Here is a 22,808-nt window from a genome sequence, read left to right on the forward strand (position 1 = left end):
TGTCTGGAGTCCGAGCAGGACCACAGGAGCCTGGGAATTAGGTCTCAGCATCAGCGTAAGGCTGAGTATCACAGCAAGAAAAGACTGATGACACAATTGTCTTATAAAATTGCAGTTCTTCCCTGCAGCTATAACAAAGACTACAATAGAATTTTAATGTTATGATAACTGCATGTTAAAACAAGTTTGGTTTTGTTCTTTATTTTTTATTTGGATATGGCAGTTTATCTATTAGAACAAAACTAATGCTGTTGCTTTCCTTCTGGATGATGTAGAAAAACACTGTATTTTAGACAGTATTGTCTTGCAGATACACCAAGTATCACAGCTAAACTTATTAGTGAGCAAAAAGATGATAAAGAAAAGAAGAACCATGAAGAGAAAGAAAAAGTTAAGGCGGAAAATGGATTTCAGGATAACTACAGCGTTGTTGTTGCCTCTGGTAAGTTTTGTCCTTTCTGCCACCATTAATCTGACATCTATGATTGTCAGTAGAATTACTTAAATCTGTTTATTGTTCCACCAGGAACTGAAAATGTGTGAAAGAATGGCATACATAGTGTACTTGATCAGAAAGACTTCCTGGTTTTCATTTATAGTGTTTTCATTACATAAAACATTTAAAACATTTAAATTTCTAGTATTAGATTTGGAAGAAGAAAAATATTATCAAGGGTGACTATTATCAAGGCTGTACATTTAAAAACTACGTGGTAAAAAGTATGTAAGAAAGAATGTAAACTTCAGCTTTCTCCGTGATCAGCATATTGGTATATTTGTCCTCCTTATCATAAATCAACATGGGGTCTCTCACACCTATTTTCCATAACTACTATTTTTTGCTTGAATAGCCATATGTATCTAATAATTGATGGCAACTTGCAGTATTCTCATTTTCTTGGCAATTATAAATGGAAAGCCAAAATTATTTATGGCATGCCTAAAAGATCAGGGAGAGTTGGAAGTATAGATACTAGATTAATGATTTGGTGTTAGGAATGCCTAGTTTATTAAAACTTTTTAGAAATATTTACTTGATATCTTAGCTAGAAAAAGTTAAAAAAAAAAAACTTAACCAATTATTATGTTTTAGGGCTGAAATCACAGTCTAAGCGTGCCATGGCATCCACACCACCTCGCCCACCATCCAGGAGAGGAAGAACCATTCCCGATAAGATCGGAAGTGCATCCTCAAGCGCAGACGCGGCCAGCAAAATCATCACCGTGCCCGTGTTTCATCTGTTCCACAGACTCCTGGCAGGTAACGCTCATGCAACAGCGCAGCCGTCACGTGCTTGATCTCTTGCTTTGCGTGAGATAAATGAGGTCTTCCTTTTTCTACACAGTTCCTTTTAGGAAGAAATAACATGCTCAAAGGATAACCTTTTAAATGTCAGTGACATGGAGTTATGTTTTTTTCACTTTTATATCTTCTTTACCCTTGCTTTGAGCACAGATGGTAAAGTAGAGAAGTAGCATAGGTAAGTTTTGTAGGTAGAATTCTAGCCAAGGATTTCAAGAGAGAACAATGGTAATTAACATATTCTCTCCAGATAAAATTTTTTGACCAATGTTTTTCATTTGTTAATGTGATATTCATTATTGCTGTGCCATACTCTTATTGCCAAGTAATGCTTGAATGATGTCCTTTTTACTTCACATCCAAGGTTTGTGGATGTGATCTCTACTATAGTAGAGGTCAAGAAACTAGGACTGGTGGGTTATTTACTACATCTCTTTGTAAATAAAGTTTTGTGGGTTTTTTTTTTTAAGATTTATTTATTTATTATATGTAAGTACACTGTAGCTGTCTTCAGACACTCCAGAAGAGGGTGTCAGATCTCATTACGGATGGTTGTGAACCACCATGTGGTTGCTGGGATTTGAACTCTGGACCTTCGGAAGAGCAGTCGGGTGCTCTTACCCACTGAGCCATCTCACCAGCCCCTTGTGGGGGTTTTATCATAATTTTAATAACTTTAACAATTAAAAATATGAATATGCTTTTGTTTATTAAGTTGACAATATTAAGAAGGATTTGTTACTTTAATGTGCAGAAGGGTTTTAAAATATACAATGTAAATTCCCTGAAATCTATTTGTACAAGTAACCAGAAAGCGATTATTTCAAGAGGAAACATTATCAAAAGAAAAAAATATTCTACTAATGCTTCATACAAGAAATAGATACATGTGCAGTTTGCAAGATGGCTGAGCAGATTAAGGTGTCTGTTTCCAAGCCTCGGTTTGATCCATGGGACCCACATGACAGAATGAGAGAACTGACTCTAGAAAGTGTTCTTCAACTGCCACATGTATGTGTACCATGGCGTGTACAGCTACACACGCACACACAGGAATAATAATAGTAGAAAAGGAATATAGACATTTGTTGAACAAAGAGACAGTTAAAGCAATTTCTAACCCTGGTAACTTAGCCTCCATGCATGCATTGATAAAGCTGCCTAGGTGAGAACTAGTGCACTCTTTGGCTACAGCGGCTCTCAGGTGTGCAGCCTCGCAGCTCTACTTGACCTCCTGACTCAATCTTCAAAATCCTGGATTGCAGGCCTGTGCCACCATGCCTGGGTTGTGCAGTATCCAGCTGGAGATTGAGCTCAGAGGTCTGTATATGCTAAGTGAGCGCTCTGCCAACTGAGTTACATCCCCAGCCCAGTATGCATACATTACTTTGACTTAATTACAAATGAGCCATTTGATAAAAATAGTTTAAAATATATTTATATTTTATTTGTGTGTGTGTGTGTATGTATGTGTGTACACACACACACACACACACACACACACACATATATATATAAATAAAAAACCAGGACCTTAAAAATAATAGTGGAAAACAATTAAGAGATCATATGACTTTGAGCAAACTATTTATATTATACTGTGTTTTACATCAATTGTTTCTATAAAATTAACACAATTTTCCATTATAATTACTTTAAAATTACTATTTGTTGACATTAAATTCATTCACAGTGTGTGACTGCCACCACCATCTCTCTGGCAGTTCTTTTCTGTATCACACACTCTAAATCTCTTTCATATTAATAGAGAATCTATGGTACATTATAAAGAACAGACTGAGAAACAGTCTGACTTTGATTCCAATCTGTGTCCTGAATCTACCACTTATTTATCTACACTAACTAATAATAGACACTTATTACTATTTCCCTGTCATTTTAAAGACTCAAAATAGTCAGTTTACTGAAGTAGTGTAAAAGTTGAGGTTTTTTTTATTGGATATTTTCTTTATATACATTTCAAATGCTATCCCCAAAGTTCCCTATACCCTCCCTCTGCCCTCCTACCCTACCCACCCACTCCTGCTTCTTGGCCCTGGTATTCCCCTGTACTGGGTCATATAAAGTTTGCAAGACCAAGGGGCCTCTCTTCCCAGTGATGGCCGAGTAGGCCATCTTCTGCTACATATGCAGCTAGAGACACGAGCTCAGGGCTACTGGTTAGTTCATATTGTTGTTCCACCTATAGGTTACAGACCCCTTCAGCTCCTTGGGTGCTTTCTCTAGCTTCTCCATTGGGGGCCCTGTGATCCATCCAATAGATGACTGTAAGCATCCACTTCTGTGTTTGCCAGGCACTGCCATAGCCTCACAAGAGACAGCTATAACAGGGTCCCTTCAGCAAAATCTTTCTGGCATATGCAATAGTGTCTGGGTTGTAAATAAAGTTTTATTATAATATGTTTGCCCATGTTTAATGTATTATTCTTAGGTAGAGGGGTAGTAATTGCAGTCATGTGGGCCCCATTGCTTAAAATATTTGTTACCTAAGCCCCTATGAAAATATTTGCAAATGTTAGCTTGTAGAATATCTCCTCTGTCATTTGTTTGACCTTGGTGTTCTGTAGATATTTTTCTGGGTATTAATCTATAGGTATGTTGGAAACAGTTTGACTTTTGTAGACTTACCAATGGGTACCTTTAAACTGTTTTGAAATAGGTGTATTTTCCAGACTCTTGACCCTGATTAATAAAAATAATGGTTAGTTAACACTGTCAAACCAAGTAAAAATGTCTCCCTCTTAGATTTTATTTTAACTCATGTAATTTTTGTAGGTCAGCCACTACCAGCAGAAATGACACTTGCCCAGCTTTTAACTCTCCTCTATGACCGAAAACTTCCTCAAGGTTACCGTTCAATAGATCTTACTGTTAAATTGGGATCAAAAGTCATTACAGATCCAAGTTTGTCAAAAACAGATTCTTTCAAAAGACTGCACCCTGAAAAAGGTATGTAGATGACACTCCTTTATATCTTGCAATTCATTGGTGACAAGAGGTCCCAGTTAGGAAAGTACTTGATGTGCAAGCATAAGCATCAAGTTTGAGGTCCAGCATCCAAGTCACAAAGCTGAGTGGGATGGCTCCTGCTTTTAATCCCAGTGCTGGGAGATGGAGACAGGACCAGCTATAACACTCCCCAGCCAGCCCATCTCCATGGAGTTACACAGCGAGTACTCCTTTAAGTTAAACAGCTGCTGAGCATCTTTGCCACTCTTTTTTTTTTTTTTAATATTTATTTATTTATTTATTATATGTAAGTACACTGTAGCTGTCTTCAGACACTCCAGAAGAGAGCATCGGATTTTGTTGCACAGCTGCTGAGCATCTTCGCCACTCTTTTTTTTTTAATATTTATTTATTTATTTATTTATTTATTTATTTATTTATTTATTTATTTATTATATGTAAGTACACTGTAGCTGTCTTCAGACACTCCAGAAGAGAGCATCAGATCTTGTTACGGATGGTTGTGAGCCACCATGTGGTTGCTGGGATTTGAACTCAGGACCTTTGGAAGAGCAGTCAGCGCTCTTAACCGCTGAGCCATCTCTCCAGCCCTCCGAACTTTCTCTTTGCCACTGTTGCTCTTTCTTTTTGTACAGTGTATGTTTTTTATAAATGAAAGCATATTGTGTGTGTGTGTGTGTCTGTGTGTGTGTATATATATACACACACACAGACACACACACACACACACACACACACACACACATAGGTTGTTTCTTACATACTGAGTTTTTGTGTATTGTATAGATCATGGAGACTTAGTTGGCAGCTGTCCAGAGGATGAGGCTCTTACCCCGAGTGATGAGTGCATGGATGGAGTATTGGATGAATCTTTGCTGGAAACCTGTCCTATTCAGTCACCATTACAAGTTTTTGCAGGAATGGGTGGACTGGCTCTTATTGCAGAGAGACTGCCCATGCTCTATCCAGAAGTGATTCAGCAGGTAAGCTAAGCCTTCTACCACGGTGCACATGGTATAGTGATGTTTTCTGTTCTTTAAGTTACTTGCAATAACCTTTTAGGAATATTCTTGGCCTTATAATTTTTGATCAATGGATAAGTCACAGATTGGCTTCTATAGAATATATGAGCATCAGCTGGGAATATGGAAGCTCGTTTCTTATGACTTTCCCATGATGTTGTTATGATCATCACACTAACATTCTCTTTTCTGTATGTAGCTTGGATGTGGTTTTGATTGTGGTTATTACTGTAAATGAGAGAGTAAAATAATAGTGAATCACTCATATTTATGCCTTATTTAACTTCTGCTCTTTTTGATACCATTTCCAATGTAGATAGTTTTAAATCATTATTTTAGCTCACATCAGTTTTATCTTCTTCCTGTCATTTGATGTTTGTGTACTTTTCATGTTCTTTCATGTTAATGCAAAGTTTTTCCAGTTGTCTCTGGAATGTTTTACGGACAAATGGAAAAATCTGTTGGGTATCCTGGCATATACCTGTAATTTTAGCACTTGAAGAGCTATGGACAGAATGCCAGCTTGAGTTCATTTTTTTTGGGCTACAGATAGCAATACCTTTTCTCAAAAACAAAAAACAAAACAAAACAAAACAAAACAAAACAAAAAGGAAAAAGAAGAAAGAAAACCCACTATATGTTTCTTTTGCATGATTTGGATTACAATCTACACCAGTGGTTCTCAACCTATGGTTTCTTATAATTTTTGGAAGTTACAGATCAGATAATCCTGGCTATATTTATATTACAGTTCATAAAAGAAAAATGAGTGAATTAGGTTAGTGAACTACAGGTTGTTTGTCTGTTTTAAAGTTCGTCTGTAGTTATTCACTGACTATGAATAGGAAGATGCTGTTCTGACATGGATGCACTTGGTAGATACTGGCATACTTGTGATGCCATACTCTTCTTGGTATTTGTTACCATGTTTTTAAAACACGAAGAGTTCATCCGAAGCCCAGTACTGAACTGTCTCTTTTTCTTTAGGTGAGTGCTCCAGTGATCGCTTCCACCACTCAGGAAAAGCCAAAGGATAGTGATCAGTTTGAATGGGTGACCATAGAACAATCAGGTGAACTGGTTTATGAAGCTCCAGAAACCATTGCAGCTGAGCCTCCACCTGTTAAGTCAGCGGTGCAAGCCACGTCTCCCATACCTGCCCATTCTCTGGCTGCTTTTGGATTATTTCTTCGTCTTCCGGGCTATGCTGAAGTGCTCCTGAAAGAGAGGAAGCATGCCCAGTGCCTTCTTCGATTGGTGTTGGGAGTTACAGATGATGGAGAAGGCAGTAAGTGTTTCCAGTTACTGCTTACATTTATCAACACTACACAAACAGGGTGGATACATTTGTCTAGATTATTTTCTCTTCTTAACTGTTTGTTTTATAGTAAAGCTATTTACATGGTTTGTAATTTTTATTGAGTTTTTCGGTATTAAATATGGTAATCCTAAGAAATTTCATATTAAGTTTATAGTAAGTGACATTGGAATCGTGTGACCAGGAAGTAGGACTAGTGGCTGTGTAGTAGGTATGAGAACATACTGACTCTGACAGCTTAGAGGAGGACTGGCGCTGAGTATTCTGGGAGCCTCAGATGTGTGAGGCAGTTTCTTACAGATGTGTAAGTGTGAAGCTGGGTAGCAGTTTTGGGTGGTGCTCTGAAGGATAAGCAAAATTTAATTTAGGGAGAGTATTTTGAACAGAAGAGTTGTAAGCTTTGTTTGAGTATTTGGGCGGGGAGGAGCTAGCACATTCAAATCTGTATGAAAGGCACTTCTAAACTGTTGTGGTGGGCACGTGTTCGCAATCCCAGCCCTCAAGAGCTCAGTAGCACAAGGATCAGGTTTCCAAACTGCCGTTGACGATGTACTGAGTTTAGTGACAGCCTGGATACATGAGGGTCTGCATGGAGAAGCAATGAAAGAGAAGTTGTTATAGGATTATGAATACCTAATATTGATTAAACTATTATGAGGAATGGGGGCATTAAAAAAAAAAAATCCACCCCCAAAAGAAAATCTAGAGCACTGACTGTTTTTCCAGAGGTCCTGAGTTCAATTCCCAGTACCCACATGGTGACTCACAACCATCTGTAATGGGATCTGATGCTCTCTTCTGGTGTGTCTGAAGTCAGCTACAGTGTACTCATATACAATAAATAAGTACATTTAAAAAAAAAAAAAAAAAGAAAGAAAATCTGTTGAAGTGTTTGAAACACTAAACTTGGATTAGTGTTTGCAACAAGGCCAAAGTCCAATCTCCTGTACTATAGAAACAAAACAAGGAAATGGAGAAAAGCAAAAAGCATAAATCTGTAGCATTATTTTGAACAAAGAGAAGAGAGCTAAGATTATTATATTATACTGTATTATATATAGTATATGTAATACATATAAAGTTTATTATATTTAATAAATATATATAATAAATATAATGATTGTTCTTATTTCATGCTGTTATTTAATGCAATAAGAGATTGACTGATCGCAGTTGAGGTAGTTAGGAAAATTCACTTTCATTTGGATCCCTCTTAATTGTTCACTCAATAACATTTTACTGCCGATCGATCATAAGCAGCAAAGGGGAAAGAGTGGACTTAGATTGCACACAGAAGTCCAAGGAATGGCTTCTGTGATGCATAATTTCATTTTTTCAGCACTCATTCTGCTCATATGGTGCTTTATTGCTTGTGTTTATCACTTTCTTATTAAAGCAACACAAAACTATTGTACAAAAGAAAATAGTTTTACTTGTTATTGTTCATAGGAAAACCATTTGAAAGGACACCAGTCACTTTCTGATTGATGGTTGTAGGAAATTTCTTCTTCCTTGGCACACTTTTTATCCCAGTAGTGAGGAGGTGCAGTCAGAGACAAGCAGCCTTTTATAAATTGGAGGCCATCCTAGGCTACATGGAGAACCTTGTCTTTTAAAATAAAAAAAAAATTACATTTCATTTCACATTTAGTTCATATTATCTTTGTTGTCATTGATGGCTGTTACATATCTGTAAAATTTCAGAGTGTGTGTGTGTTGTGTTCTAGAGACTTTCTTGATACTTTAATAAAGATAACAGTCTCACAGTCAGCCTGCTTTTTAATAAGTTTAATGATAAAACCTTGCTTTGTTGTTATTACTTGTGACCCTATGTGTAAGTGCTTATTATTTTCAAGTGTCTTTAATTTTTCCCTCTTCTCTTTCAAAGGTCACATTCTGCAGTCTCCATCAGCCAATGTGCTTCCAACCCTTCCTTTCCACGTTCTTCGCAGCTTGTTTAGTGCTACTCCCTTGACAACTGATGATGGTGTGCTTCTGCGGCGGATGGCACTGGAGATCGGAGCTTTGCACCTAATTCTTGTCTGTCTCTCAGCTCTGAGTCATCACGCACCGCGAGTTCCAAACTCTAGCCTTAGCCAAACTGAGGTAGATTTCATTCCAATTCTCTAAGTCACTGCTTCTCAGCCTTCCTAATGCTGGGACCCTTTAATATAGTTCCTCATGTTGTCACAACCCCAGCCAGAAAGTCATTGTCACTGCTACTTCTTGTTATTTTGCTACTGTTATAAATTGTAAGTTGTGTTTTCCTACCTTTGGTCTTAGGTGATCCCTGTGAAAGTAAGGCTTCTTAAACCCTCAAAGAGAGCTAGAGGTTGAGGACCACTGCTTTATGTTACGAAAATCTAAACTTAATTGATGAGAATATAAAGTATAAAGTGAGAGTATAAACTCCAAATTTCAGAGTTTAGATTTTATAATTACTATGGGATGTCTGAAAGAGAAACTATCACTTGTTTTCTCTGCTACCCTCCTAAGGAAAAAAATCAGATTTACTCATCAGTTTAAGAAGCAGATAGTGGGGCTACAGAGCTGGCTTAGTGGTAAAGAGCACCTGTTGCTCTTGCAGAGGACACAGGTTCCATCCCCAGCTCCCACATAGTGAGTGGTTCACAGTTATCCATAACTCTATTTCCTGGGGATCCAATGCCCTCTTCAGACCTCTGGAGCCATTGAGCATAGCCATGAAACTCATAAATGGAGGCAAAATGCTCACATGGAAAACAGAAACAAATAGGAGAAAACAAGAAATGGATAGTTAGAACCTCCCCACTTGTTAGGATATGTTGACATCCTTTAGAGAATCATATTATTGAATGGTTTGTTATATAATATAGTAGACACCCTCACCCCACCCCCAAAACACACACACATGTGCATACACAAGCTGGCAAAGGGGGAAATAGTCCTTATTTAAAGTCCATTTGATTTGTGTGTATATAAAGATTTGAAATATATGAGATTTGTATACAAATACTGTTTCCAGTGTTGAGAGATGCCTACCAGTAAAGTCTTTGTGAGCTTAAAAAACCCAAATTTGCATCTTCAGAACCCAAGTTAAGTTAAGAAGCTGGATGAGCCGGGCGTGGTGGTGCACGCCTTTAATCCCAGCACTCGGGAGGCAGAGGCAGGCGGATCTCTGAGTTCCAGGCCAGCCTGGTCTGCAGAGTGAGTTCCAGGACAGCCAGGGCTACACAGAGAAACCCTGCCTCAGAAAAACAAACAAACAAACAAACAAAAAACCCAAAACCAAAAAACAGAAAAAGCTGGATGAGTTGGCATTTTCCTTTAATCCCAGTGTCCAGAAAACCAGACATTCTAGCCAAATTAAGTCCCAGGCTCAGTGAGAGATCTTGTCTCTAAAATAAGATGGAGAGCAATTGAGAATGTCTCATTTTCACTTGGATGTCCTTGTGCAGAAGTGTTTGTATTATGGGATACAGTGTAATGTTTCAATCCATAAATGCCATTTGTTATAATCAGATCACAGTGAGTAGCATTTTTATCACCTTAAACAGTTACTCAAAACTCTCAGGTTTTACAAATGTACCTCATTTGCTAACTTAGTCTTTCAGTCCTACTGTAAAATCACACTCATCTGTGTTCCCTCCCAGTTAAGATATATTTTGTTTTTAAACCTTAGGAGGCTAGCCTGGGGGTTATGCATGTTATAAAGAGGTTGGCAGGGTAAGGCAGAAGGCTGTTGTGTGCTCATGGCCAGCCTTGGCTACACTGACCAAAGCAAAAAACAACCCATAAGCAAATTTTAAAAAACAAGAACAAACAAGAACCCAACAAAGGGAATGACCTGGTAAGATGGCTAGGAGAGGAGTAGCTCTCCATCGGGGTGTGAGTTTGGTCCCCAGGGCTCACATAGCAGAAGGAGAGAAAGCACTCCCTAAAAGTTATCGTCTGACCTCTGCCAGCGTGCTGTGCTGTGTGCATCCATGTTTATTACTGAAACCAAGTGAATAAAAGAGTGAGTGAGTAAATGCAAAAATTAAAACAAGACTATAGGAAATCCCAAAGAAACAGTTTTAGAGTGGAAACTCAAGTTAGAACTTGCTATGTGGACCAAGTTGGCCTCAAACTTGTAGATCAGGTTTAGCTGTAGTGGAATTCAGTTGGTATCTTTTCTGTAATCTACTCCTCCCCCCCTTCCTTCCTCCTCCCTTCTTGCATGCATCTATTCATTCATTCATTCAAGGGTTTCTCTGTGTAGCCCTGGCTGTACTAGAACTTGCTCTGAGGACCAGGTTGGCCTCAAACTTGTAGATAGATCTGCACTGCTGAGTGTAAAAGAATGTGCTACCATGTCCGGCTTATGATCTCATTCTTGATTTGTATGGTTAGTGTTTACATTGTAGTTTGTCTAATTTCTTGGTTTTGTGGTTTTTTTCTGTATGCCTATTCACATTAAGGATTTATTTATTTATTTTGGTTTATGAGATGGGTTCTTACTCTTTGTCCATCCCAGTCCACACCTCCTAGGTTCAAGTAATATTCCAGCTGGAGTCTCCCAAGTGCTAGGCCTGCAGACATGTGTTACAATTTATGCTTGGACATCTGGAGAGAGAGAGAGAGAGAGAGAGAGAGAGAGAGAGAGAGAGAGAGAGAGAGAGAGTGAGTGTGTGTGTGTGTGTGTGTGTGTGTGTGTGTATGAGTATAAGTGTTTTATCCTACATGAATGTGTTTGTGTGCCATTTGTATACCTGGCGCCCATGAAATTTAGAAGACAACACTGGATCCCCTGGAACTGTTGTTATGGATGGAGCCACCATGTGTGTGGTAGGGTTTGAACCTGAGTCTTCTGTAGGAATGAATAGTACAGTCTTCTAACTACTGAGCCATCTCTCTATTTTGCTTCTTAGTATTAAGTATCTAGTGATTATTCTAGTAATTATTTATACAGCAAGGAGGTTTTTTGTTTTTAAGACAAGGTCTCACTATGTTACTTTGGCTGGCCTGGAATTTACTATGTATGATGATGGTACAGGTAGACCAGGCTGGTTTCAGACTCACAGAGATCTGCCTGCTCTACCTGTACCATCATACCTTGCTCTAGCAATGAAGTATTAATAGCCTGTTTAATTGCCTACCTTATAAGAAGTGAATGTCTTAGTTATATATCTACAGTGATATAGCTAACAATTTATAGAAACTATTTCTACCTAATATTTTCTCTTAGAACATACTTCCAGTGAAAGCAACAAAAAATATACCTAGTTTTAAATGCTTTCAGGGTGCATACTCTGTTTAATTTAAACAAAGATTTTACTTCCCACATAAATAAAGAATTAACCTTTATGGTTAAGGTTATATTTCTAAATTTTTTTTGGTTTTATCCAATTTTCATAATACTTGAGGTATTTGTTTTTGTATTATTTAATTTAAAAAATTATGTGTGTGTGTATGTATGTGTTTGGGGCAGGTAACAGCTTGAGGTCAAACTCTGGTAGTCAGGCTTGTCAACAAGTGTCTTTAGCCACTGAACTGTCTCATTCTTTCTTTATTCATATTTTTTTTAAATATAAAAATCAGTTTATTGTAATGAACTCACAAATAAAAAAATTACACAACTAGATTAATTCAGACAAATACTCCACCAGTGCGAACTCTGTACATCTCAGTGAACCTGTATTCTATTAGAATCGCCATTCTGAAGCCCAAGAGCTTTGCTTAGTGTTTTAAACTTGTGCCCTCAATTAATATTTATGTACTTACCCACTATAAAAAAAGGAAAAAAGAAAAAACTCCATGACAGGAATAAAACTAGCACAGCATTAACTTTGTATCTTCCTTCCTGACTTCTGTATCTGTTTCGATTTTCTATTCTTCCTTATCACCAATATGACCTTTTCTTGGTCTCTTTATCAGGGTTACACTGTAGTCGCCACTGATCTATATGCTTACAGAAATAAATACCTGGTCCACTCACATTTGAACAACAACAAAAAATTGAGATATGTGACCTCTAGAAATAGAAGTAGTGTGCCTCTTTTGACTAAGAATGCCATTTTAGTTTTTTAAAATTTATTGATTCACTTCATTATCAATCCAATATCAGCCCTTTCTCTCCTCACAGTATCCCCTCATGTAAGTTCTCCCCCCATTCTACCTTCCCCTTTTCTTTTTTCCATTTTGGGTCTCAGTCCTGCCCCCAGCTTTTCTGTAAGATTCCCGAGCTCCATCTTATGTTTGTTTATGAGTCTCTGCATCTCGTTCCTTTGGCTGCTGGGACAGAAGTCAGTTATGCTAGGTTCCTGTCTGCAAGCTTAATAGAGTATCATTAATAGTGTCAGGGATTGGTTCTCACCCATGGGATGGGTCTCAATTTGGGGCAGTCATTGGTTGGCCATTCCCTCAGACTCTGCTCTATCTCTGTCCCTGCACATCTTGTAGGCAGGGTACATTTTGGGTCGAAGGCTTTCTGGTGGGTTGCTGTCCTTATCCTTCTACTGGGAGTCCTGCCTGGCTACAAGAAGCAGCCACTTCAGGATCTATATGCCCCACTACTAGGAGTCTTAGCTAGATTCACCTCTATAGACCTTGTGGACCTCTTCCCATCTCAGGTCTTTGGCACATCCTAAAGATTGCCCTCCCACTGTCTACTTCCCTTTCCTCTACCCTGTTCTTCCTACATATGATCTCTCCCTACCCTCTCCGTCCCCTCTTTCCATCGTCTGGGATATCTATCCTCCCTTGGGCCATCCTTGTTTGGGTCTGTTGATTACGGCATGATTATCCTGTACTTTATGGTTAATATGCACTTAAAAGTGAGGACATACCATGTATGTCCTTTGGGGTCTTGGATACTTCACTCTGGATATTTTCTAGTTCCATCCATTTGCCTGTGAAATCCATAATGTCCTTGTTTTTGTTTGTTTGTTTGCTTTTTTGGTTTTTCGAGACAGGGTTTCTCTGTGTAGCCCTGGCTGTTCTGGAACTCACTCTGTAGACCAGGGTGGCCTTGAACTCAGAAATCTGCCTGCCTCTGCCTCCCAAGTGATGTCCTTGGTTTTTAATGGCTGAGTAGTCTACTATTGTATAGATAAACCACATTTTCTGTATCCATTCTTCAGTGGAGAGGCATTTAGGTTATTTCCAGTTTCTGGCTATTACTTATTATAAAACTGCTTTGAACATGTTGAGCAAGTGTCCTTGTGGGGTGGTGGAACATCTTTTGGGTATATGCCCAGGAGTGGCATACTGGGTCTTGAGGTAGAACTATTCCTAATCCGAACAGTGAGGAGTGTTCCCCTTGCTTCACCCCCATGTGCTGTCCTTTTAGTTCTTGATCTTAGCCATTCTGATATGTTCCTTCTAAAAATAGAAGTTGTCTTTCTCCTTTGATTGAGAAATCTCCTGAGATAGTTTTTTACTGGAGCCCTAAAATGGTCTGGCTTAAACTTTTCTGTGTTTCTGTTTCTATTTGGTTTTGAGTCATTGATTCTTTGAGCCTTAAGTAGTTTTCACTTTCATTTATTTTCTCCCTCTGCCTCCTCCTCTGCCCTCCCCTTCTCCTCCTCCTCTCCCTACTTCTTCTTTACTCCTTCCCTCCCTCCCCCACCCGTGTGTGTGTGTGTGTGTGTGTGTGTGTGTGTGTGTGTGTGTGTGTGTGTCTGTGTCTGTGTCTGTGTCTGTGTCTGTCTGTCTGTCTGTCTGTGTCTCTCTGGTGTTCTTTCCAAATTTTCTTTATACAACATGCATTAGTCTACTTTCTTGCAGCTGGATAGTGTTCCCTTGATTAGTTCAATATATTCATTCATTGGCAAGCATTTGGGATCTTTTTATCCTTGGATTGTAGTGTATAATACTGCTGTGTGCGGGTGTATACAAATGTTTATTTTAGCACCAGTTTTCATTGTGTTTGGTGTATGCCTAGGAGTGTCACAGTAAGTAGTTTTCAACTTTTTGATGAATGGCCAAATTGATTTTTATATTGTTAATCTTTTGGATAGTCCTAATGATAATTTAAAAAAAAAAACAAATAATACCAAATACTAGTAATTTTCCTCTTCTTAAAAGCCGCAGGTGTCAAATTCCCATAACCCCACATCAGCAGAAGAACAGCAGCTGTACTGGGCCAAAGGGACTGGCTTTGGCACAGGTTCCACGGCATCAGGATGGGACGTGGAACAAGCCTTAACTAAACAGAGGCTAGAAGAGGAGCATGTGACCTGCCTTTTGCAGGTACGCTTGTGAGTCGGTTGTTATCAGTACTGATGATTTACTCAGTTCATTAAGTATTTTGTCTTTTTTCTTTTTGCTGAGATGTTTCATGTTTTCTAGGCTGCCCTTGAACTCTGATCTTCCTTTCTTCACCTCCAAGTGTAATCATGACAGATGTGCTCCAGCATTCTTAGGCTTGCTTTTGCTTTCTTCTCCAAATACAGTATAAATGCCATGGTTTAAAGAATGGTCTTTTATGCTTGTAATTCTAAATATATTCCCCTCAATTAGCTTCTCACCTCAGATACAATTATCCTTTGATTTCAAGATGTTCTCTAGAAACATAACATCTGCTAGCTAGCCTTTGTTTTAATGTAAAGCCTCTGACCTGTGCTTACAACCCAGTATTCGTACTCCATTCTGCACTGGGACCTCTCACCGCTAAACTGTACCTGTAGCTCACTCTCAGTTCAAATTGTTCTATAGTGATTCCACAATCAAGCAAGTTGAAAATAGGAGGGGACATCTTTATATCATAGAAATAAATGAAATTGCCGCCATTTTGAAGTGTTACTTTGCAGTTTTAAGATGGCATGCTCGTTGTAGTATAAATTCTGAGGTCCCAGCACTCTCAGACTGAATCAGTGCAGTGAGGACTTGGAGTGCAGCGTAGTAGCGTGTGTGCCTAGCATTCATGGGCCCTCTGGATTCAGTCCTCGGCACCGCATTAAAGTGACACTGCGAGCGAGCATCTGAATCTCAGGTCACGGTGACCCACATGGCCAAGTGGAGGCCACGGGAGCCTCCTGAGTTCCCCAGAAAGAGAAATCCAAAGGCGACAGTGGTGATGCTCCCGTGTCTGTCAGTCACTGTCCAGTCACTGCTCTGTTAGTCACGGCTTACTGCGCTCGTGTGCTGCTCTGTCCTCAGGGCGCTCCTCTTTCAGTTACATAGAGAGCTATTGTCCTGTGTAAGCAACCCTCAGCAAACAGTCCCTTCCCTTCTGAAAAGTTAAGTGGAAATGTCCTTTTTTAGCCGTGTTTGATATCTCAGGCCTATAATCCCAGCACACAAAGTTGAGGGATAAAAATCCAAGGCCACCCTCTCAGTCGAGAAACCCAACCTTGAGGTTTGTCAGGGCCTTATGTGGAAAAGCTATCTCCAAAATGAAAAGTACACAATCAGAAAGAGTGTCAACATTGGCTAAGTAAAAACCAGATGCTCTTGAGTGTGCTGAGATCAAGTGTCTAGTTATGAAACACATCACTGAAGTGTATAAAGCTGAACTCCAATTTCTTGTCTGCAATGCAGGTCCTTGCGAGTTACATAAACCCCATGAGTGGTGCTGTCAATGGGGAAGCCCAGGCGTCTCCCGAGAGCCGCGCCCAGAACAGCAGTGCTCTGCCCTCGGTGCTTCTGGAGCTCCTCAGTCAGTCCTGCCTCATCCCAGCCATGTCCTCCTACCTGCGCAACGACTCCGGTGAGTCAGGGGTGCAGGCGCTGCACGGCTGCGTAACCTCAGACACGACTCTAACTTGAAAGTCCATTATTGAAAAAGTAAGGCCGTGATACTGCCTAAGAAGGGTATAAAGTTTTTGAAATTAAAGTTACCATAGACAGCCTTATCAACGTGCAACTGATGTAGGGTTATTTTGTAATGTACATGAATATAATGTGGCATAAGTGAATATAATGGGCTTTTATATTAGTCACACCTTCCTTGTCTCATCCCTGTCTCTCTCACATTGCTCTCAGTTCTTCCCAAGTAGTTACTTATCTGCCTCCTTGTCCTTTTTCCTCTACTTTAAAAATGTGTGTGTGTGTGTGTACACAAATGGACATGCTTGCCAAGACACACCCGTGGAAGTCAGGTCACGGTTCAGTTCTTTTCACCGTGGAAGCTCCACTACAGCTCAGGTCTTCAGTGCTGTATCCATGACGCCTTCTCCCTTTGGGGCCTTTTGAATCTATTTCAGGGTAGTTTGGGTTTGTACTTCCTTGATAGCTAATCATTATGAAAATTGTGTTATGTTGGCTATTTAGGCCTCCTGTTTTAAAGTCTATATAGTTCAGTTCGTTTGTCTTTTTTGACTTTTTTGGTGTTTATCAGTTCTTTATATATTCTTAGTATTAATTAACCTTTTATCAGGAGAGCTGAGATCCTCTTGTTAGAGGTAGCCACTGTTAAATTTGGTGTTGTATTCTCTCTCTTGGTTCTTTTCACTTGTGGTATAATGATGAATATGCTATTCTTTTGTGTGTGTGTGTGCATGCGTGTATAATTATAAATATATGCATGTATGTTCTTTTATGTATGCTATAGTTAGCTATAGTAGTATTAGTTTTAGATTCTAACTTTTATTTAGGAAATTTAAGATTAGTAAATGCTTTTAGAAACATGGAGATTTATGCAGATTCAGTTTTGTTCACATAAATTCTGAACAATTCACCTTCTTTATCTAGACTGTTTAATGAATTGCTCTCCTACTAGATCTCTCCAATAATTTGGTCCTTTTTATAGACCTGAAAGGAAAATGTATTTCTTTTATATATAAGTGGAAACATGTTTGTTTCTGGACATTCCAACAGATTCCAAACACAAGACACCATATTTCGCTGATCCCGCTGAGGTGAGATTGGAGCTCATTTCCTTAGTGATCGGCAGTCCCGAAGTTAGTTATTCCTGTTGAGAATATGGTTTGTTTTGATACTGAGTTTTAAATATACTTACTGGCCCTTTTCTATCTTTTAAGAAACTTGTGTTCAGATCTTTTGTTCTTGGATTACATGGATTATGTTAGTTATTGAGTTTAAGTATTGTAAGACTCAAAGGGTTTACAAAAGTCTCTTTGTAACCTACCCCTTGGCTATTTGGTAGTTTCTTTTGCTATGCATAGACTCTTAATTTGATGTAGAGTCGTTCTGTAGGCTTCTTATATATGAAGGGGATGGAAAGATGGTTCTGCAGTTAAAAGCAGTTTTGTTGCTCTTAAAGCACTCACATTCAGTTCCCAGCACCCATGTAGTGACTCTCAGCCACCTGTAACTTTAATTCTAGGATATCTGACACTTTCTTTGGTCTTCCATAGGTACGAGGGATGTATGTGGTACCCATATGTACAAACATACAAAACATTCATACACACAAAATAAATCTAAATTTTAAAAAAATTTATAAGGAGCTGGGTATGGTGGCGCACACCTTTAATCCCAGCATTTGGGAGGCAGAGGCAGGTGGATTTCTGAGTTCCAGGCCAGCCTGGTCTACAGAGTGAGTTCCAGGACAGCAAGGGCTATACAGAGAAACCCTGTCTCAAAAAAAAAAAATTATAAAGAATTAGTACATGATCTAGAAATTTCACTATTGGGTGTGTGTATGCACATCTAATGGAAGTAAAAGGATAAGATGTGTGTGTGTCTGTGTGTGTGTGCGGGCGCGAGTGTGCGAGTGCATGCACTATTTATAATAGCCAAGATACAGCTTTATCATCTAAGATTTTTTTAAAGTGGCATTTGCTTCAACCATAAAGTGTAAAAATCCTTTTATTTGCATATGGGGAAAACTGCAGGTCACTTTCAACTTAAATAAGCTAGGAACATGAAAACAAACACAGCATGTTCTCCTTCATTTGTTCAAAGTGTTGAGTGCTCTGCGTGTAGAAGCACTATTTGCGTTTTCAGGAGACCCCAGTTTGCTCTCCAGCACCCTTACAGCTACTCAAAGCTGTTGATTGCTCCATACCCAGGAGTAATCAACACCTTCTGGCCTCCGATGATGCCTGGCACCCATATTTGGTCTGGGAGAGTTGCAATGTTTCATAACACTAAGCCAGCCTAGTTTGCAGCAATTAAATTTTGAATTTCAAACTAAACAGAAAAATTGGAAGGATCTCATCATGTATACGTGATACATTTGTGAGGATAGCAAATGCTAATTACTCAGCCCCTGAGCTGGTTCATTGGTAAAGACACATGCTACCGCACCGGAAGAAGGCCAGAGTGGAAGAAGAAGCTGACTGCTCTCTAACCTCCAAGTGTGCTCTTTCCCCGATACATGCATTCGTTTGAAAGAGAAAGACTGGCTAATTATCTTTTTTTTTTCTTTTGTTTTGGTTTGGGGATTTTTGTTTGTTTGTTTGTTTTGCTTTTTCTAGACAGTGTGTGTGTGTGTGTGTGTGTGCACGCTCATTCCTGCCTGCCTGGCTGTCCTAGAAGTAGCTCTGTAGCCCAGGCTGGCACTGAACTCACTGAGATTTACCTGAATCATCTGGTTTCATTACCACATGTTGTATGTCCTTGTTGAATTACAATACTGAGCATAGTAAATAGTAACATATCCTAATAAAAAGGAATGATAGAAATTCCACTGGAGAGAAAAAGTGGTTATTTATGCTAGAAATGTTCTAGGTAGATAGAAGAATCTTGTGTGGAGAATGTGTTCATGTTATCCTACACATTGTACAATGTCAAAAAATCTTTATTGGTCAGAATCATCATTTTAACCATCAGGTAACATTTAATAAGCCTGTAGTTACCACATTTGCCACCAGGTGGAGGTACTGTGTCACCTTCAGGAATGTTTAAGAACTTTACTTAGGTTTACTCACATTTACAAAACAATTCTTTGTTGTATCCCCCTCCTCCAACAAATAATATAGTAAGTTGTATGGCACATTATACTACTCAGTATTCACATAGTGGCCATGCTAACAACCCTTAAAGTGTTAGAAAGCCTTTACCTTTTAGTGCTAGTTTCAAAGTCTTTTAGAGTCAAAAGAGAAATTGAGGTTATACTAAGTTATTTGTGTTTGTGCTCAGGAAACTGCAAAGGAGGTCTCCCCCAGGAAACACAGAGTATAGACTAAAAGGATGTGAAAATCTGTCTTGAAATGAACGGCATCCATTTGTGAGGCTGCTCTTCTGTTAAGATTTTAAAATATTTTTTACTAGGCTCGCACTCTGTAGGCCATTTACTCTGACACTCATGTTCCTTCTGCCTTAGCGTCCTTCATTCTGGGACAGCAGAATGTGTAACCATCCTTTCTAACCCTGTTACACATGCATATCAGAGGCAATGAAGTATAGTAGGACATTTGGGGAATTAAGTTGTGATAAGAGCTAGATTTTCCTGTAATGGGGTTTGTTGTCTTTAACTTTACAGCAAGGTTAGATTCCTAGAATAGTTGTGAGCTCTTGCAGGCCGTTCAGTATTGCCGACCATCTTCCCAGGAGTGCTGCATCTGTCATTGCTATGCCCAGTGAGCAACAGGAACAACTTAGCGTTAGCTCACTGGATACATCCTCGTTTTATTTCATGTCTGATTTTTATCTTGGTATCCAATCTAGGATAGTCTGTTGTATATAGTTATCACATTTCTTCATTGTTTTGTCATGTCTTAGTATGCTTTTGTTTGTTATGATTATTACGTTTGCCAAGAGAACTGGTTAGTTTCTTTCAAGACTTTTTCCACTTTGGGGGATTCCTTTATCCTGACAAGAGTAGAGTTATGAGCTTGGATAGAAAATATAAGAAAAATAGAATTTACACACCCAAAGAAAAATGAATTCCTCTCCCCAGCAGGCAGTAAATTGCCAGTATCTCTTCAGCAGGGGTGAGGTCTCATCAGCTCCTCCCACGTAAGTGCTGGAATGTTGAGTGACTGTCTTGTGCAGGTAACTGTAACTGTGTGACTACATTATCTCAAGAGAGTAGCTCCTATAGCTCTTCTCCATCTCTGCTGCTTACCTTCCTTCTTCTGTCTCTTTCATGATGTTCTCTGAAGCTCAGGCGAGTCAATGAAGATGTCCCATTTAGAACAGTCCTTATTCTCAGCACTCTGACCAAGATTTGAGAGTGGCGCTCACTAATCTATGGATATAAACAAAGTTCTTTTAAAGATAGTTTGATAATATATTTAGTTAGCAAAATAACAGTAGCAGGTCCCCTTCATCCCCCAGTCCTAGATTTGACCAACTTTACAGCTCCTACCACAAATTTTCCCCTGTGGAGCAGTCCTCCAGTCCAGTTAAAAACTCGTTGGTTGGGCTGGCGAGATGGCTCAGCGGGTAAGAGCACTGACTGCTCTTCCGAAGGTCCTGAGTTCAAATCCCAGCAACCACATGGTGGCTCACAACCATCCGTAATGAGATCTGATGTCCTCTTCTGGTGCGTTTGAAGACAGCTACAGTGTACTTACATATAATAAATAAATAAATCTTAAAAACAAAACAAAACAAAACAAAACAAAAAAAAACTCGTTGGTTAAATCATTATTCTACTATTGTACCCATAGGCATATCTTGTCTGGAAGGTCAGGGACTACTGCTTTTCTCTCCAATAAACTTCATAGTGCCTTTTGGCACTCTGAAAGCTAGCCATCTGGGAAACCTTTTTCAGACCAGTTTCATATTGATTTTAATTATGTCATACCTACAACTAAATTTTGTTGTGTCTTCAGCACTAGCTATGATGGTCAACCAAGAAAATAGCCTTTGTTGTTTTGGGGGCTTTGGGGGCTCTCTAACCAGCAACTTGTAAAGATGTATTATAAACCTGGCACTGGGTTTTCATTTAATAATTTTTATCTTCTGGGGGTGAAGCATTGTTCATCTATGTAGGGTACTATGTTCAAACTCCCCCTTTTAAACTCGATGTTGTTGTTGTTGTAGTTGTTGTTGTATTTTTAAAACTAGCTTACAAAGTAGTGTGTTTCCATAAGGCCTTTTTTATCCATCGTTAGTATTTATTAATCCATTATATATTCCTTTCTCTTCCCATTCTCCCACGCCCATTTCTGCATAAGCCTTTTGTCCCCAGCATTCACATCCACATCCACTGTTAATTCTGTTTTCCAAATACAGGCTCAGATTTCAAAAACAAGGGGGCATTGAACACATTTGGGATAGAGGACAAATTTTCAGATAAGCAAAGAGTGACAATCCAACTTTTTTACTTCTCATCACTGGAGGGTGTAAAATGATGGCCCTTTTCCCTCCTGAAAGCAGCGGTGTCCCCTGTAACCTAGCTGACCTGGAGCTCACCATGTAGCTTGAGGATGACTGTGAACATCCAGGCCTCCTGCCTTCATCTGCAGGGCTGGTCTATACCATTACACCTCACTGTCCATTCATTTTATTTATGTTCGTGTGTGTGTTTTTTTTTTTCTCTCTCTCTGTCTGTCTCTCTGTCTGTCCCACTCTCTCTCTCTCTCTCCCTCCCTCCCTCTCCCTCTCCCGGTGTACAGTCGTACCATAATATGTGTGTGGCAGTCAGAGGATAAATAGCTTTATGGAGTAGATTCTGCCACATTTGTATCAGTTTTGTGATCAGACTCAGGTCATCAAGCTTGTGTTATCAGCAAACACCTTTATCCACTGAGTCCTCTCCAGTCGCCCAGGCTTCCCTGATGCAGAAATTAACTTTCCATCAGAACTAAGTATCATCCTGTCAGACTGACACGGTCCAGCCCTTTTTCCCTGTAGTCATTGCTGTAGAAAGGCCAGGATTCTAGATGATGATACCTCATCCTCCCATGTCCATGCCCTGTGTAGGCATGGAACAGTTCCCCATCTAATTTCTATTCCTTCAGTTTCATGTTGTGTTTGACTTTTCTGTATAAAAGTTAGAATGCTTGCCAGTGTCTCAAAGTATTGTGAATGATTTGTCTTCATGTAGAATCGTGAGGTTAGGAACATTGTGTTTTTATAACTGCTGTTCTTAGGTCAACTAGCACCACTTCTTGGGATGGCTATTCAGTAATTGGTGTTAGAAAGGTTACCTCACGTGAGGCAAAGAAGTGAATTCCAGCTGGAATGGGCCACTAAATTTAACAACTAATAGAAGTCTATTTTTTAGTACTTTGCATTTTAAGAAAAAAAAATCATGTGGCTTGTAGATATTAATTAAAAATATAGTATGTTTTCATGCTAACTAGAATATTCATTTATTGAAAGACTTTTAATAAGTTGTAGTCTTGTGATTGTT

The 22,808-nt window shown here is 39.1% G+C and overlaps 1 protein-coding gene across 19 annotated transcripts in view; it reads left to right on the plus strand.

The window, feature by feature from the left end:
- Positions 1-22,808, plus strand: part of Birc6 (baculoviral IAP repeat-containing 6) — a 175,103-nt gene that overhangs the window by 125,825 nt on the left and 26,470 nt on the right. For 18 of the 19 annotated variants that reach the window (XR_003952078.1, XM_006523518.3, XM_006523520.3 and 15 more), the window contains 8 exons: positions 311-442; positions 1,094-1,261; positions 4,100-4,273; positions 5,081-5,277; positions 6,304-6,604; positions 8,523-8,740; positions 14,681-14,845; positions 16,136-16,304. Coding sequence is in view for 17 of the 19 variants with exons in the window: in XM_006523518.3 (XP_006523581.1) it covers positions 311-442; positions 1,094-1,261; positions 4,100-4,273; positions 5,081-5,277; positions 6,304-6,604; positions 8,523-8,740; positions 14,681-14,845; positions 16,136-16,304 (1,524 nt within the window). In the remaining 2 variants the exon portion in view is untranslated. Of the gene's footprint in view, positions 1-293; positions 443-1,093; positions 1,262-4,099; positions 4,274-5,080; positions 5,278-6,303; positions 6,605-8,522; positions 8,741-14,680; positions 14,846-16,135; positions 16,305-22,808 lie in introns of all 19 variants that reach the window. The other variant, XR_385268.4, reaches the window with a different exon arrangement.

This window comes from Mus musculus, chromosome 17, assembly GCF_000001635.26.
Source record: "Mus musculus strain C57BL/6J chromosome 17, GRCm38.p6 C57BL/6J".
In the NCBI taxonomy this organism is placed as follows: Eukaryota; Metazoa; Chordata; class Mammalia; order Rodentia; family Muridae; genus Mus; species Mus musculus.